Source organism: Solea solea, chromosome 11, assembly GCF_958295425.1.
Source record: "Solea solea chromosome 11, fSolSol10.1, whole genome shotgun sequence".
In the NCBI taxonomy this organism is placed as follows: domain Eukaryota; kingdom Metazoa; phylum Chordata; class Actinopteri; order Pleuronectiformes; family Soleidae; genus Solea; species Solea solea.
The window spans coordinates 20572399-20590610 of NC_081144.1; the positions used below are offsets into that span (position 1 = coordinate 20572399).

The 18212-nt window shown below is 40.7% G+C and overlaps 2 protein-coding genes across 3 annotated transcripts in view; both read left to right on the forward strand.

Annotated features, from left to right (window-relative positions):
• The first annotated feature begins 1544 nt into the window (after positions 1 to 1544).
• LOC131468592 (E3 ubiquitin/ISG15 ligase TRIM25-like) lies at positions 1545 to 7644 on the forward strand. Its single transcript, XM_058643022.1, has 4 exons — positions 1545 to 2325; positions 3463 to 3602; positions 4763 to 4930; positions 5552 to 7644. Exons 1-4 carry the CDS (start codon positions 1696 to 1698, stop codon positions 6258 to 6260), a joined length of 1647 nt encoding a protein of 548 aa, XP_058499005.1. The 5' UTR covers positions 1545 to 1695; the 3' UTR covers positions 6261 to 7644.
• Positions 7645 to 8359: 715 nt separating this feature from the next.
• Positions 8360 to 18212, forward strand: part of chchd6a (coiled-coil-helix-coiled-coil-helix domain containing 6a) — a 68198-nt gene continuing 58345 nt past the window's right edge. For both annotated transcript variants that reach the window (XM_058643944.1, XM_058643945.1), the window contains exons 1-4: positions 8360 to 8558; positions 11075 to 11168; positions 11495 to 11600; positions 12174 to 12318. In XM_058643944.1, coding sequence (XP_058499927.1) covers positions 8475 to 8558; positions 11075 to 11168; positions 11495 to 11600; positions 12174 to 12318 — 429 coding nt within the window. In that variant the 5' untranslated portion in view covers positions 8360 to 8474. The remainder of the gene's footprint in view (positions 8559 to 11074; positions 11169 to 11494; positions 11601 to 12173; positions 12319 to 18212) is intronic.

The following is an 18212-nucleotide window of genomic DNA, read 5'->3' on the forward strand; positions in this document are numbered from 1 at the left end:
CTTAGTTGCAAAACCAAAAGAGAAACTACGGAAAATCACTTGCAATTAGTGACATGATTGAAAACTTAAATGGACGTAATCATGTATATACATAATGACAGCAAACTGTGAAACAACAGAATGATGACACAAGATCCATCTGTTTTTGCTTGAGCTTTCAAACTACCCAGCAACTGCTTCTGCGAACTGAGCTTCCTTGCCCAATTCTGACATTTCAATTTTATTTTACCATTTATTCTTCATCTTCAATCCCCATTGCTCACTCACTCATTCTCTACAGCTTTATCCTCCACCTGTGGGTTGTGGGGGGGTGGCACTGGTGCCAATCTCATCTGATTTAGGGCAAAAGGCACTGGACAGGTTGCCAGTTGATTGCAACAACCATGATGCAGAAAGGCCCTTGTTCCGGTTGCAAAGGCAAGACTGCTAACCACTACACCAACCGCGTGGCCCCTCATTGTTAATTGGACACACGGGAGCCACATCTAGTGTACTCCTTGTGCCGGTCCCAAGCCCAGATAAAGGGGAGTGTTGTGTCTCTATGTCAAATTAATGACATGTGCAGGAAGAAGAAAAACAATCTTAAATGGCTGCTACATGCAGTCTTTCACGAAGGCTCCCTCTTCTCACCCAAGCTGTGTTTCCATACCTGTCCACCAGATGTTGCTCTTGGTGTCTCTTTTCTCAGGAGACGTCTTGAGCAAAGTGTTACGCACAGATGTGCTGACAAACAAGTCAGTGGGCTGGGGTGAGACTCGTTCCCCTCGGTTTAAATTCAGTTACATTCAGATATAGCCATGTTATGACAAATATTGCATCTAATGTACAGACAAATGGTGCCTTTGTTATATTTACATCTTAAATATATAGGTCAGTAGTGACCTGAGGTCATGTGTGTTGTGTTAAAGGTACCTGCACCTAGAAAAAGTTTGGGTCACCACTTTCAAATGGCTGAATTTGAAATTGGGGGAAGTAATTTGAACCAGTTGTAGTTTATATCTTCTTTTTTTTAAATTCTTTTTCACTTTATGTCTGTCGGTGACCTTAATACTTCATCTGGAAAGTGCAGTGAAAATGTCCCTTGGGTTTCTTTCCAAAAACATCAAACAAAGCAGCAACAAAGGAACAGGGAGGGATGAGGGTTTTCCTTGTGCGGTGTTTACAGTCAACAGGCGACATCTGACTGTACTCTGTGTACGGCAGCAGATTCCCTCATTTACAGTGCGTGGATCCAAGCACATGCAGAAACCCACTCTTGTGAGCTTACAGACTAATCTTACAATCAACCGAAAAAGTGGGTTCCCACTGGATACATTTCTTTTTGCATATCCTACTAAATATTATGGGTCGTGGACCTAAAACCCATTGAAGAAGGGTTCTTTAAAAGTGTGTTTAAAACTGTTATGTGGGGCATATTTTCACCATCAACACCAGCCACTATGTTTGTGTCGTTTTCTGCCAGTACACAAGGATTGTTCTGCACACATTGTGGATACACCTCCTGCCATTCAGATAAATAGTTCAGGGTTGCTGACTTCCTTGTTTAAGTTGTGTATTACCTGTTGTCACTACAGACTCACCTGTCACTTTGCTAGGTGAGAGGGCGAGACAAGAGAGCAGGTTGAGGGCTAGGACAATGAGTTTTTGACAAGAAGAGTGACGAGTGAAGAAGCTACAGCCCATTCCACCTCCAGCATGTCTTTATCAAAGCCAGAGGCGCAGCTGGCCTTTGAGCTGAGCTGCCCCATCTGCCTTCAGTTCTACTCGGATCCAGTGGCTCTTCCCTGTGGACACAACTACTGTCGATCCTGCATCTGCAAGACCACAGACCTTGAAGATAAGTGCGGTGAAGCGCTTCTGCGTTGCCCAGAGTGTCGTCAGGAGTTCTTGGGTGTGGATTCCCTGCGGAGGAACTTCAAACTCTGCAGCATCATCGAGGGTTACCAAGCGGCCATACCACTCCTGGACAGGCAGCCTGACACAAGGCCAGAGAGGATGGAGGTTTTCTGTGACCACTGTATAGATGAACAGTCACTGGCTGTGAAGACCTGCCTGAAGTGTGAGGTGTCACTGTGCTCCAGGCACCTTCAAAGACACCAGGAGAAGGAGTCATTCAAGACCCATGCATTGGTGGAGCCTCAGGGAAACGAGCTGGGAATGAAAGCCTGCAATCTCCACCAGCGTCCGCTTGAGTATTTTTGTTCCAATGACATGACCTCGCTGTGCAGCACCTGCTTCATAGAGGGTCAACACCAGGACCACGATGTTCTCACCTTCAGTGTGGCTGAGGAGGAGATGAGACGGGCACTGGAGAGCCGCAACAAGGTAACGTTTGATTACTGTCACTGGCGTTGACCTGACTTACACTCAGACGGACACTTTTCACACAGTGCTATTATACAGCATCAGAAGGTGTCTCAGACCTTGCGAAAGTTAGACACGTTTGGCCTATCATATTTCTGAATAATTTAATATTAACTTCCACTTCATTCGGTGGTATGCACTTTAGTATAATTCAGTTCAGTTCTACTGACTTTACTTCTGACAAGTAGGTCCGTATTAGTGTGAAAAGCAATAAAGGAGATAAAAGTAACAAGTCAGACATCTGTTCAAATGTATATTTACTTATTTCTTTATTTAAAATATGGACATTAATGCACAATAACAACATATATATATATATATAACAATAGCAGCATATGCTATGCTTTTTTTGCACCTAGAATTGTAAAGTGTTAAATTAAATTGCAAGTTACCCTAACACCATGATTCTCAGGTTTTGGTACCACTAGTGGTACATGGGCTTCCTCTGGTAGTACTTGGAGGAAAATGAGTGTATATACCAGGGTATGTGGAGCTGAGGAGTTTTGAGGATGATGATGATGATGAGAGAGCAAAAGATCTTGTTAGGAATAAATCTGCCTCCTGTGAAAAGTCTGTAGCTGACTTTGCTCCGTCTATTTACACCACTGTATTTTAACGTGGTGGTATAAAAAGTTTGAGAATACAACAACTGTTAACTTCTGTATCATATTGAAACTAAAGTTACATTAGGAAGCCTAAATACTATCATCAATATCAAACAGAGGATTGTGAGTGAAGATGACGAGGCTATATTTAACGTGCATGGGAAAATTAAATATTTGTGGTTTAAATAAAGTAACTAGTGGCTATATGGCTCATTGCCAATTTGCCCTGGAGAGGAGTAATGACAGGAATGCAGACGATCGTCTGATATGATCAAAGTTGACGTGACTTCTCAGTTCCAGGTGACTGAGTAGAAGTGTCATTGTTCCAGAAAGTCACATGTACAGTTGAATTTCACATACATCATGGCAATGTTTGGAAGCCTGTGAGAGAACATTAGTGGGTTTTCCTCGTGCTTGTTACCAGAAGTTCACAACCAGTCATTCCTGATTTTCCACTTCATGTGCTCAACATTCAAATGCATCACGTCTGCAGGTGGTGTCAAGCAGGCTGCTGATGACCGAGAGCCTCCTGCAGAAGGCCGCAGAGGAGCAGGGAGCGTCTGAGGCTGTAGGTGACAAAGTGGTCAACAGGGCGGTCACAATCATGGACAGCATGGCTGCACTGGTGGAGAGGTAATGGACTGCACATGCACTCGGAATAACGTCATTTTCTTCACATTTAAAATGTGGTGCCATTTAGCTGAAGCACTGACATTCTGAAAGGTTCTCACTGACGTCAGAGTCCGGTGACAAATATGTGCTTTGTTGCTGGGAATCATTTCTGAACAAACCGGACCAACACAGTCCCCAGCAATTCTTTTCACTGTTCATATAATTCCCTCTCTTAATGAATAATAAGTGAATATGCTTTTTTTTTTTTTTTGTTACTTTCAGACTTGATTGTTGCTCACTTTTCTTGTTTTCATATCATAGTTTGGTAACACTTTAGATTAGGGAACACATATTCACCATTAACTAGGTGCTCACTAACATGCATAAATAGCATACTAGCCCTTTAATACTAATTATGAAGCACTTATTAACACCTACAAAACCTTATTCTACCTGATTAAGGTGTTAATACGTGCTTAATAATTACTAATAAAGGGCTGGTGTGCTACTTTTATGCATGTTAGTAAGCACCTAGTTAATGGTGAATAAGTGTTCCCTTATCTAAAGTGTTACCCATATTTTTTAATGACTTTCATGGTCCACTTTGATCTGTCGATTAAAAAAGGGGAGGAGTCTCAGTGACGTCACATCGCCGAGAGCATGTCCTCCTTAAGGTTGAAAAGCAGGATCGAGCAGTGGTTGATGAACGGTAGATTAAAAAAGAGTCTACCTTAATTATCAAGTGATAAATCTGGTTTAACTGCATTTTAAGCTTACCGGTAATGCTCAATCCCTTTACAGTCACAAAGAACGACAATTTGACAACATGGTATGTACAAGAAACCTTGTGAGAGCGCTGCATTAAGATACATGTTAACAACTGCATGATAACATGCTTAGAATTACACTACAACTTGCTTATATTCAGCAGGTAGCATCAGTCTATTAGTCATGAAGATGTTTCCAAACGCAATTATCAAACTAATATACATGGACAGAAAAAAACAGCATTAGAGGAATAAATGCTGAAATGACTTTAACATAACTGGCCTGTATCAGCACACATGAACCTATTTCTATTAAGTGATATTTTACAAGTTATAGCAATCATAGGGAAGCTGAATAATATAGGTAGCACCATTCAGGTTTCGATTTTAACCTCCTACTGCTGTTGAGTTCAGGTACAGGGAGCGTCTGCATGTGCTTTTGAAGGAGGAGCAAGGCCAGCGCAGAAAAAGCTGGCAGTTTGGACTCGGTGCACTGGATGAGCACCACCAGCAGTTACTGGATGCCCAGCGAAGTGCCAACGAGGCCCTGAGTGAGACTGACACATGCATGTTCATACACAGGTACAACATGATAATAAAAGACAATTCCAATTTCTCCAAAATCTACTTTAACAAAAGACAACATACTTAAATGTGTTAATTTGTTCTGTAGAATAGTCAATGAGATTAGTTTACATGTGTGCCATGAAATGTATTATTATCAATTATTTGCCAACCTCTATGTAAATATACAGTATGTGTGTACATTTGTGCAGCCTTTGAATGGCCCACAGAGTCAATGGTTTAATTTGTGTCTGTAGTCGCATGCCATCGTGTTTGGCAAGACTTGGACTGTGCCAGCAGCATGTGAACGAGCTTGTTCTTGGGTAATTGAGTGTAAAGTCATGAGCTCAAACAATGTCATATTTTCTGAGCAGCAGAATTTACTTCTGGGCACTTCTTTGGATTTTTGATCAAACTCCAACTGGTTTGCTGCAGCGTGTGCTTTACTAGCGCAATGTTGCTGTTGTCTTCATCTGTCTTCACACAAAACGAATTGAATAGAAAAACAGAGAGAGTCACGTGGAGCCGATAGACTTAACTAGCACTGGATAAACTTATTTAACTGCTTTGAATGTACAAATGAATGTAATCGACATGTTTATATGACATAAAAAAAACCTCCTCTTCTTTTCTCTCTAGGTTCATGTTGATTGATGAAACGCTGAGAAAGGTTGCCGAGGGCAACATTCCTTTCAGTACCCCCTCCAAGACACCGTTTAACACCAGGCGTCTCCAGACAAGCCTCAAGACCCAAGACTTCCGCTCTGAAATGATTCGATGCATCGATTCTCTTCATAATATCCTGGGCCCCCTGGACCTCACCTTCAATGCTAGCACCGTTCACCCCAGCCTGATCCTGTCCAATGATCTGCGCACAGTCAAGTACAGCCCCAGCAAGCTGCCGTACCCAGAGCACCCAGAGCGTTTTACAAGTGCACCTCAGGTTCTGTGCAGCCAGGGCTTCTCCAGCGGCGATCATGTGTGGGTTGTAGAGGTGGGGGCCAACAGCATGTGGTCAGTGGGCATGTGTTACAAGAGCATCAACCGCCGTGGTGACCACAGTCGACTGGGACACAACTCTGTGTCCTGGCGCTTGCAGTGGAAGAACGGCAAGCTTACGGTGTGCCAGTCCTCCTGTAATGTGGCTCTGGGAGAAATTACCCACCAGCCGCTGAAGATTGAGGTTGCGTTGCACTATGAGAGAGGGACGTTATCGTTCCATAGCATTAAAGGGCGCAGGGAGCACCTCCACACCTTCAGGGTTGTGTTTAGGGAGATGGTCTACCCAGCGTTCAGTATTCACTCCAACACACCAGAGTCCTGGATCACACTGCATAATGGGATGTAATCTATTACAATTAAGCATAAAATGTATATATCTCTTTAACCAACTTTCCTCCATTTGGGATTTCTAGTTTTGCATTTAATGTTTTCAAAATGCTACACTGAAATACACACTGTCATGACCCAAATCACAACATCAATAATACAGTATTGTGATTAGAGCAAAAATTGTGCATAATGTAGCAACTTATTTACAGCCATATATCTGTAAGAAGTAATATCATTTTGAATTGGTAACCAAATAATTCCCAAGAGATGTTTAGTAAATTAATTACAAGTTCATTAACTACATTACATCTGTGAGTTCTGACCCAGACTTTGGGAATCACTGCTCTGTGCCATGTGCCATCTTATATTACTATGCTATAGAATACAAAGGTGAATATTGTCTTTAAGCACGATGAGATAAGATTATTGGTTTACAAAAATATAAAATGTTATTCACGTTATGGATGTTTTTTGAAGAGTTTGTCGATCAGTCAGGGGTTGTTTCACAAGACTTTAGAGGGCACAGGGACCGTGGGGACCCTAAGTCAAACCGAACCAAAGCCAGGTAGTGGCAATGGGACTAGTTCAGGGGGTTGATGGTGTCATTGCAGTCTCCCACAAAAGCTAATAGTGAAATTTAAGGGCATTCTCACAAAACTCTCATAGTAGACTAAAGTAATCAGCTGTTCTGCCTGCCTTGCCTTCCCTGATGTGTCAGTAATCAGTATATGTGTTCCAGTATATGTGATTTTGCTTTCTGGGATTTTCTTTGTTTTATGATACCCACCCCTGTGTATGTATGCATGTATGTATGTATGTATGTATGCATGTATGCATGTATGCATGTATGTATGGTTAACATTCTTAAAAACACCTGAACTTAGACAGTTCTTTCCATTGGACCCAAAGCAGGAAGTATACCAACACTTAAGGTTTGGTCATCTTAGCAAAGTAAAACTTAAACTTAAACTTTGGAAAGTTAGACACTTACTGTATATAAACTTTGGAAATAATTCTGCAGGTGGAGTGTCAGCAGCATATATCTTTTAGAGTTGATTAAAATGGTTGTACAACTTAAAATGACTTTAGTCCTCCCTACATCTGTGATTTTTGTAAGTGTGAATACATTTGACTGGGAGCACTATTTTACTTTTTGCATTTTGATAATGTCCACTGTATATCAGGTAACACGTTTTTGTAACGCACTTTCAAATGCTCTTTTCATTTTCCATTAGTTAGATTATTGCACTTTATAGAAAATGGAAAATCTGATCACAGTAACTTAGCGATCTGCACAATGGGGTATGACTTGAAATTAACCATCAAACAGCTTTTCTATTGTCATTTTGATATCGTCATGGAACTCTCACATCATTCTCAAAATAAAAAATGCAAATCGACTGTTGTATGAAGTTTTTTTTTTAATATTCACTCTACACATGAAGTTTTACAATTCTAATAATGTTTTTGTAATTTTTTAAAATTAACTTATTTTAATCTCTGCTCTAGGCATCAATAAAAAAACAACATTAATTCTAATTAAGAATCTAAGTATTGCATTGTGCATTCATAAACAAAGCAGCAAAATAAAATAAAAAAAAACAATCATGACATCACAGTCAAATTAATACAAAGGAATGCACAGTTCCAGGGGTTTTAAACAAATGAAAATGTATACATTAAAAAATTTTAACATTTGGAGTGCAGATGTAAGGTTTTTCATAGCATTTATTTATTGAATGAGGTGGATAAAGTTCGATTATAAGTCTCTGCTACTTTTCTAAGGGCAAAAAAAAGGGATTCATTGTCATCATCTTACATTTATGTATGTATTTGCATCCCATGAAATGTGTTAATTTGTGATTAATTGAATTAAGGAGGCTTCAGTGTATCCCTGGGGTTGCCAGGTTGGGCTGTGGATATATATTTATTTAATTGTACATGAGTCATACGACAGTTATATGATTTAATCTAAACATACGTATAAAACGCACATACAATTATTTTTATGAGTAATTTAGGTTATTTTCTCCATCTTTTTATATGTCGCGGTGTGATATTATTTACAAATATCCGTGAGAGGGGGATGGATAAACACCAATCTGGCAACCCAGACTGATTACCATCTGTCACAAATTCTGTCATCGGGAAGGACGCTTACATTATTCCATGTAAGTGACATTGTTCTACGAAAGGACTTCAGTAAAGCAGTCACTTGCTTCCAGCGGACATGGGCTCGGGGGAAAGTACAACCAGGAAAGTGTCGTTCGGTGTGGACGATGAGGACAGAGTCAGGATTCTTCGTGGAGTCAAGGTAATGCTAATCAAGCTAGCGCTTGATAAGCCATGCTAACCCTACTTCAATGTTACACCGAGGCGTTAGCATGTTGCTGCACAGCAAACGGTAGAAGTTGTCCCTTTTGAATGGGATTAAGGGACGTTAAGTCTGCAGCCTTTAAAGCGACTGCTGAAGTGAGGAGGGTGTTGTAGAGGGATGCAGGGGCAGGTGGATAGATGACCTGAGGCTATTCAAGCATGCCCCTTGGTCCTCATACCAAACTCCAGCCATAATTTGCTGTAGATGTGGTTTTCAACCTGGAAATCGGTGAAGGAGCATGTCTGACAGATGACCGATAGTTTTCAGAAACATTCAAGGTCTTTTGACTAATTCGGCAATATTTTTATCTATGTACCTGTGTTGAATTTTCTAGAAATAACGCATATTCCACTTTGCAGCCTATGATATTAACCCACTCTAATTAATAACCTTTTGAAATATAGGTTACAATGAAGATGCTTTTAAAGCGTCCGTTTTGTCCACACACATTCCTAGTCGAGTTTGTTATTGTAGCTTTTGTCCTCAGGGACTTCACAGTTAATCATATTTAAATGACTGTAATTAATTAATCTATACTTTATATACTATATCAAACCAGTTGTGTTTTACATGCTACATAACATGACAGGCGATTCTGGAAATTTCTTAAACATTTCCCACAGACCGAGAAAAATACTAAGTGAATCTAAGTTTACAGTATAGAACATGCATTCAGACCGTCCACAGTTCAGCCAGACTTTTTCTCTGATCTTATTAAAAGCGACTGTATCATATCGTATTTTTTAGTCTTTCATCTCTTCACACGTCTTCTCCATTTCTGCATCAGTAAATCTCTGATCGACCTCACAGTCTACTTCAAAGATGTGCACTTACCAGGATAAGTGACACCTATCTTGACCAAACCACGCCTTATCATCCTGGTTTGGCGTTCATGCATGGACTAAGCCTGCATAGTTTGTTAGTTAGCATAGTTAAGTTCACTAGTAGCATAGTTTAGTAGTCATAATTCTACTTTCGTGCAATAGGCCCCTGGTTTGGGAAGCAGTGTGTGTGTGTGTTAGAAAACAATGACAACACACTGGCTAACTAGTTATAGTACTGACTACTTCCTTCCTCACCTGGACGTTATAGCAGCAACAGTAAAGGGGGTGATGTCAGTAAAAGGCGACCAAAATTAAACAGTGCACTACCTTGAATTGTAATGATTCAGTGACTATATCTATTAACAGGTTTCATTGTAATTTTTTTCCAATAATTACATTTTTTCCTCAGATTTTCTGATTCTTAAATGTGAATATTTTCTGCTCCATATAACAAAGAAATCATTAAATCTGAGTAATTGTGGTTTGTGGACAAAACAAACATTTGAGAACATCATCATTTCCAGGTTTGATCAACATATTCTGACGTTTTATGGACCAAGTACACAAGTACTTGATGAATTGAGATTATTATTTGCAGCCTTAATAGTAATACAAATTTGTATGGTTTTAAAGAGTGTATGCTTTGCAAATATTACATATAACATCAGATATTTTAATCCATACATTTCACATCTTAAGTGCAGTTATTTAATTACGAGATGATTCTAGCTCAATTGCATTTGAAGACTAAAAAATTAAGAGTTAATGATTTTTATCATTGTCATATTGATTCATACATATACTTGAACTTAATATCAAAAAAGAAAAAAGAAGGTTTTACCTAACCACCCTCTCATTGTGATTACAGGTACATAATTCTTCTGATCACATCCAGCTTATTCTTAACTTTGATTTTTGATTATTCCATTCGCATGCATGCAGCTGCAGAAGTTCCCTGAGGATTCTGAATGCACCGTCAGACCTAGCCATACTCACACAAATGTGTGTTAGCTAAGTGTAAAAAAACAAAAAAACACTGGATTATAAATGATAAACTACGTTAGTTAAGTGTTTACAGTTGTGTGGTACTTCACATTCAATCACAGTGATTGTAAACTTGTTCGTGAAACTGTTTCTTAAAGATGAAACAAAAGAGAAAGTGGTAGTTGACGGCGCTGCCTGCTCATTCAAATGGCATGAGTCATAGAAAGAGTGAGTCAGTGACTGCTGCTCGCTCCTGTGGTTTCTGGTATAGCTAAGTTTACCCATTTTCCTGGACACACACACACTCTACAGCACAACTGCACTAATCTCTTGTTATTTTGCCATCCTAGTTCAGTTCATGTTTTTTTTTTTCCCCATGTTGATGGTGCTCTGTCACTCCCCATATGATTTAATCGATAAACAGATTTTCATCTTAATTAGGATGTCACTGCATAATACGCGTGATCTGCTTTGTCGTCCAGTTAACTGTTATTAAGTACATATCAATGTGCAGCAAGTACTTCCATTGTTTGTGCTGTCATGAAAACAAAACAAGGGATGGAAAACCCTTAATTTCTCGTCTGCCTTCATGTCTCTCCATCCATCTAATTTGTCTTTTTAATTCATTCTGCATGGTCTGTCTAGCTGTCAGAGGATGTTCTCCAGAGGATGAGAGGAGTCGCCAACATAGCTCCAGCAAGCACATCATCCACATCCTCGAGTGCGCAGAAAGACTCAGGTATCGTTCACCTCACGGCCACCTCACGGTCATGCATATGTAACATATGTCAGTCTTTGAGCTCCTTCTTATGACACTCTGCGATATATTATTTGCCAGATAATCTGGGATATAGGCACCTTTCACTCATTTTCCCTCAATAAATAAGTGATAAAGCAACCTTGAGTGCTCAGATTTTTGGCATAAATTGTCCACTGGATTACATTTCAATTCTAAGAGCACCAGTGGTTTGATTGGATTGAGTTTGTGTCACACATGACCTATTTAGGCTGGAATAACAGCTCGTGAGTGTTTTGACCTTTGTTGACCTCTCCGTCTTTGTCCAGGTGCCTCTCACAGTGCCAGCTCAAGCTCTCGACCTCAGCGCGCCCAAACCAGTGCCCCGTCAAACACAAGTAAACCACACTCGTATGCTGAGGAAGAACAGAGGAGGTGGGTTCAAGAAAATGTGGCTTTATTATCTACTTTCTGGATAAATGATTAAGATGGCTACTTATGTCACGCTCACTGTTGTGTGAGCATGACACTGTTCTGCTCAAGTTCAAAATGATGAATAGGTCCAGGTTTTTTCGGGTGACAGAGACACCGCTTTCACTGCTTTACTCGCGGTCTGTAGGGAATTTTGCTGTTTACATTAAAGAGTCAGTTGTTTTGGATTAGATTACTGTCAATATTTAAAAAAAGTAGGACAGTCATCAAGTGGCATTTGAAACATGGAGGTTTGCAAATGTTGTGTTGTATTCTAAAAACTGCAAGTGTTCAAATTACAGCTTTCAAACTTGTTAAGATTCAAACTTCACAATTCCTGTGGAAATCCAACCATCTTACACCATGTGCTGATGATACTGCGTGGATTTCAGCAAGCAGAAAGTTGGTATATGCTGCCCCCATGTGGACTTACATGCCTACAACATCTAACTGTGATCAGAGTTAGAATGCACAAACCATTGGCGACAAATGCTTGCTTGTATTTTGCAGTTTTTCAGTATTGGTCATGTGTTTCAGGTACGAACAAAAGCAGACGATTCTTAAGGAGGAACTGGCAAAGGCGGCTCAGAGAGAGAGGGAGGCGGCGATAAAGGAAGTGACTAAAGCCATGAGCAGGGAAAAACAACACACACGCCTGGAAGCTGAGAAGGCCAAAGAACTGGTACACACACACACATGCACACACACCGTGACGTGAGATGATACAACTGGAAAACAGTTGAATTTCCTCTGTAAAAGTAGATAGGTTGTTCTCTTTTTTCAGGTTTACATGTGGATAGTCACAGAATGATATCATGTACTGCAGCAACCAAGTGTGACCTGTTGGGGGAGCTGTAGCTGTAGTCTGTGTGTAATTTGACACAGTGCCCGTTTGAGTTCAGGTCAGCAGTCACTTGACTGAACACTTGGGCGTTTGTGTGGCGCGAGTTCAGCTATAAAGCTGTGCACAGAGTGAAAGCATTTGTTCAGAGCGGAGTCGTGAGTCAGCCTGGTGCAGTTTTCCTCTGGTTGAATCACACATCAGAGCATTTCACGCAGACATGAATTGGGTCTGTGGAATTGCGTTTGTAATTCGTATGGTGATTCTCTTTATTTTCCTTCCCCCTTTTCATGGCTGCTATTCTTCTTCCTTCCTCCCCTCTTGCATATTTTTCTTCCTTCGTCTTTTCCTTGCTCTTAATCTCCTCTCTACCTCCTCCAGCCCTCTACCCCCCTCTGGTTCTCCTCTCTTTTCTGTGCTAGCCCATCACTCTCATCTTTCTACCCTGGAGACAGTATTATCAGTTCCCTGCAAGTGGTAAATTGCACCCCAAGAGTTTCCTGGGGTTGAAGATAGGACTGGTGTGGGGTTGGAGGTATAGTCATGGGAAGGGGGGAGAAGTTGTTTTACACACCAGCTGATGCCAGTTTCGTGTGATTCTCCCCCCCTCCCCCCTCCCGCTCTTCCACCTGCCTCCCCTGTGTTGAGACACGTTGTTGCACCTGTCTTATCACCACCCCAACACACTCCAACTCCTATTAGAAAGACGGTGGTGGGACGTCGTGAGCGGAATGACCAGTCGAGCAGGAATGGACTTCCTGATGCCGAGGGCTCTGTGTAATTACTGTTTTTTGTGCTTTGAATACATATATGCACATCCACATTTCGTATGGGCAGATTTCCTCACAGTCTAAACTCAGATGAGACTTTTTTTTTTGGTGTTGTGGAATCAGAGAGCATGATCCTCTACAGGGTAGTGTGTCATGGGATCTCTGTTACGAGTTTCTGTCTGTTTCTAGTTACTCTATTATGTAGACTAGGGCGGGGCGATAATACGATAAAGATATGTATCGCGATATCAATAGAAAAATGTTCGATAGGATAAAGTCACTCAACTTCATTAGGAAAAAAAGGAAAAAGCGCTAGAACAATAGATGAAGCAGGTTTGGTTGCATGAACAAACTTGGTCCCTCCCTCGAAACCAAGTTGCTACCGTGCTTGCAACCGGTAGAGTGGTCAGAGCCTCTGAAGGGGCAGTCAAACAGCCAATCACTGAACAGTCATGTGTTTGGTTGCGTCATCCTCTTCCCCGTGTCTCACTCACAACAACAACAGCATGTACACATCGTTAGCAGAGGCGAGAATGAGCGCTGAAAGCGAGGAGATCGGACACACTACCTCGCCAGTATGGCAGTTTTTTGGTTACTTAAAGTCCGACCACAGTCACGCCAATGTCGCCTACAAATTACACCAGATGACCGTACCCACCACAAACTTATTCTACCATCTTCGTCGCTCACAGCCCCTGGGTTATACGCCCTATTGAGGTGCAACAGTGCCGTATGATAAAAAAAAAGTTGAAACGTTACAAAGACATAACTGAGGCAGTGACTTATCACAGAGCCAAGGACATGCTTTCAGTCAGCATAGTTGAGAAGTTTGGTTTTAAAAATCTCATAAACGTGCTTGACCTTACTCTTTTCCTCTGTGTGGTTCTGATTGATAACTGTAGTGATTCAAATAAGAGGAACGTTTATGAGTTTAGAATAAAAGTGTTAAAGTTAAAATGTTTATTTATTTATTTATTTATTTATTTATTTATTTATTTATTATTCTTCATTTCTAATAGGTCATGAAAAATGTTCAATAATTATCGATATGAAGTAGTTATTTTGCTAACAGTATAACAGTCTCTTGCTCTGCAGAGTAAACTAAGAACGACAATGGTCGAATGTAGTTTTCAAACTAATATGGCTGCAATGGAAAATACCTGCATTTTGGTGGGAACTAGAAGCTGGCGGGTGGCGGCGAGCGCCGGTCACTGGCCTCAGGTTGCAAGTATTTTCTTTGGCATTTCTTATTTATTATATATTTAATTCATCACAGGGATTTGTGTGTTTACACAACTAGCGCTGTCTGCTTCGAAGCCGGAGACGGTGAGACTCTCGCGGGGCAGCGAGTGCAGTGCATTCTGGGAGTTGTTGTCATTCATCTACATGAGCCAAAATTAAATTTTTCTGCCTTTCTCGGCCAAGAAGGCACTTCAACTCAAATATTATTTCACATTTCTACTACATAGCTGACCCCGTTTTAATAGACATTCATCTTTCCAATGGTGAAATATTACTTTGTCCGATTTTGACAATATTGCCCTTTTGTAGCTTTTATTAACTTGTTACTTCATTTTTTTTTTTATATTACAGAGATAATGTCAAGAATACTTGGCATTTATGCTTAAGTGCCTTTTGTTTTTTTCCATGTATGCTGTGTAGACCTGGAGGAAACGGCAATTAAGTCACCCAACATCATGTACATTTTTATATATTGCTGTACACAGAGACTTGCATGTGTTAAAGAAAATGCATGAAATTGGACATAATATTGACTACATAGTAGTGTTGCAACGGATCATCATTGATCCGTGATCCCTTCGGATCAATATCTTCGGTTCGGCACACACGTGATCCGCGGATTGATTTATGAAAAAAAAGTTGTGCACACAGCGCGGTCATGGCGAGCAGAGGAACGGAGGAGCTTGAACGCCCCGCGTCATTTAAACCCCTGTATGGAAGCATTTTGGCTTCCCTGTCAAATATAATGACGAAGGAAAGAGGTTAGTGGATAAAACCGAGACGGTGTGTAGGCACTGTGGCACAAGAAAGCCATATGACAGTGAAAACACATCAAGCATGGCCACGCATTTGAAGCGACATCACCCCGGTGTTTCACTGACAGGAGTGAAAACGAAGGCTGCTCAACAACCGCTTATCACCGCGGCATTTAAGCAGCCCCTTGTTGCACAATCAGACCGAGCTAAAGCCATCACAAACGCCATCAGTGTGTTTATAGGTGCAGACATGAGGCCATATTCGGTTGTGCAAAACGAGGGCTTTAAACACATGCTGAAAGTGCTTGAGCCACGTTACGACGGTGCGCCGTCGTGCACCCACTTCAGCGAAAAGACTGTGCCAGACTTTTTTTGCTGATCCGAAAAATGATCCGATCCGTGACTCTGATCCGCGGAACGATCCGATCCGTGAGTTTTTTGATCCGTTGCACCCCTACTACATAGTAAATAAACATAGATTGTATTATCACTTACATTGTCATACGTACGTGTCAAAATTTGCTTGATCATTACCTGCCACTCTGGGGAAAAAAGAACGAGGGGTGAATATGTGAAAAGATGAGGAATAAGAGGTGGCATTCGATTTAGAATTTGCTAAGTAATTGAGTTAGGATGCGAGGAAGGACAAGCAGTGACTGAACACTTTGTAAAAGTTAGAGTGAGGAAATGATGAGGAGCCAGTAAGAAATGGGAATAAAGGAGAAGATGACGTATCTTTTCTGTGGAACGGAGCCAAAGAGGGGAATGAATGAAAAGGTGAAAAAAAGTCTCCATGAGTGATTTAACAATTTCCTGGAGGATCACAAGGAGGTGGAAGAGAAGAGCAATGATGGGGGGGAAAAAAGAGAAGGGGGGAGTGAACATTGTTAAAGTCTCTTTGCTGCCTTGATAGGATGAATGGAAGAAAAAGGATGGAGGTCTGATTTAAAAAGAAGGGTACACGATTAAACACTTTACACAGGAAGATGGGAAGGATGAGAGGGTGAAAGGGAGGGGTTGATGATGAGAAAATACAAATTCTGAACGCACAGGACAAGGAAGGAACGACAGAATGAATAATAATATGAATGAGAGAGAGAAGACACAGGAGGGATGCATATCTAACCACCATATTTTGACAAGGACAGGATGAGAAGAGTGAAGGGAAACAAACGATGGATGAAGGAATGACCACCTTCTGTGAAGTTAATGAAGGGAAGAAGGAGGAAAAGTACTTGTTAACATTCCCAGGCAAGTGAACGTGTCAAGAATTCTGAGAAAATGTAGCAAAGGTGAATTTCACAGAGAACTACTGCAGGAAAAAAGTGTTGATAAAGGAGGAGGATTGTGGTCAGAATCACTGCAGAGTGATGAACAGATGGAGGTAAGGTGCAGAGTTTAGCCTTGACAGTGGAACAAAGGTGTGAGGAAAGAGAGCTACAGGTGACTCAGAGTGTCCTGTCCTGTGTGCGTGGGCGCGACACTGAATCACAAGTCAAAGAGAGCCAGATAATGATGTGCCGCATCTGCCATTTAGTCGCCTCTGTCTCATCCTCACCTTCACTCCCTCGCTCTTCCCATCCTGCCTTTTGTCCTCCTCCCGGTGAACTGCGTGATCCCACCATTCCCCCAGCCCTTTCTTCATCTGTCAGCCAAGGCCCCTCGTCCACTGTGCTGCGCTCGCTGAATGGTCTTTGTTAATAGCAAATCTTCCGCGGAATATTTCAGAATGAAAGAGGGGGATGGGAGAATGGAAAGAAAGGAAGTAAGCCGAACTAAAAGGCTAAATGGGATTTTCTCTTATTATTATGTATTAATTGCCTTTTTGGAGCCTGTTGAAAGCCCAAAAAAGGTTATAAGTCATATTTGCATAATATGGCAAATTTCTTTCTCTCTGTTCTTAGGTAACATTTAGAAAGCCTGTTTTTTTTGGCTGCCCTTTAACTTCCTCTGGTGGTGCTTCAGCTCATCACTTCTGTGAAGCATGTTTTAATCAGTTGCATAATGTGTTTTGGGACAAATATACATTCATTGGTTGAAGTGGCTCAATTGGCTGCTTTTGGTGTGGTGATGTTAAGGCGTCCTGTTCTTAACTATTCAACTTATGTCCAGTGAGAGTCTTCACTTCAAAGGTCAGAATTAAAGGGGTACTTCAGCATTTTTGCACGAGGATTACACGTCATCAGAAGCAGTATTGAGTAGGGCTGGGCAATCGGTTTAATGAAGTAATTTGAATTAATGGTATAGAATGATTTGTTTTAAATGAAAATTGATTTCTCTTTAACTTCCACTGCTGCTCCCCTTGGGCTTCTGTAGTTCATCGTGGTGCAGCACTGCAGCCTCTACCCCTGGCATTTCCTCAGAAAGACTAACAAGGTGGCAGCAAGCAGTAACGAGATTGTTCCTAAAAAATAAAGACTTCCTCTCCTTAGTAGCATGGAACTGCAAACACATACTTGCTTATATTTTGTATATTTCATTTGAGTAATGTGTTTTTTTTTTTTTTAGTAGGAATGAAAGTAAAATCTTCAAGGTCCAGTGTGTAAAATTTTGTTGAAATTATTTTCATTTGGTTTTTGTGGAATGAGTTTTTTCTATTTGTACCAGGAGCTGACTCATCTCGATGGAGGCCACTGTTTTGGATCTTTTTTTTTTTTTTTTTTTTTTTTTTTTTACAATAGCCCACAATTTACAAGCTACACATCTACCATTTACCATTAAGACTCAATTTTATGAGTGTAATAGATGTTGCTTTATGGGTTTGTTCTGGTGACAGAAAGCTCTCAGTTATTACTGCTTTAATTTTTTCAAACACAAAGACACATGCTCCTCTCAGTAAACACACCTATTAGTTATTGAGTATAATTCTGTTATATTGACTGTGTAGTTGTTTTCCACAATTACTCCACACAATGTGATTTGTTTTTTTTTAGGTGATACATTTTAGTTCCCAGTTTTACATTTCAGC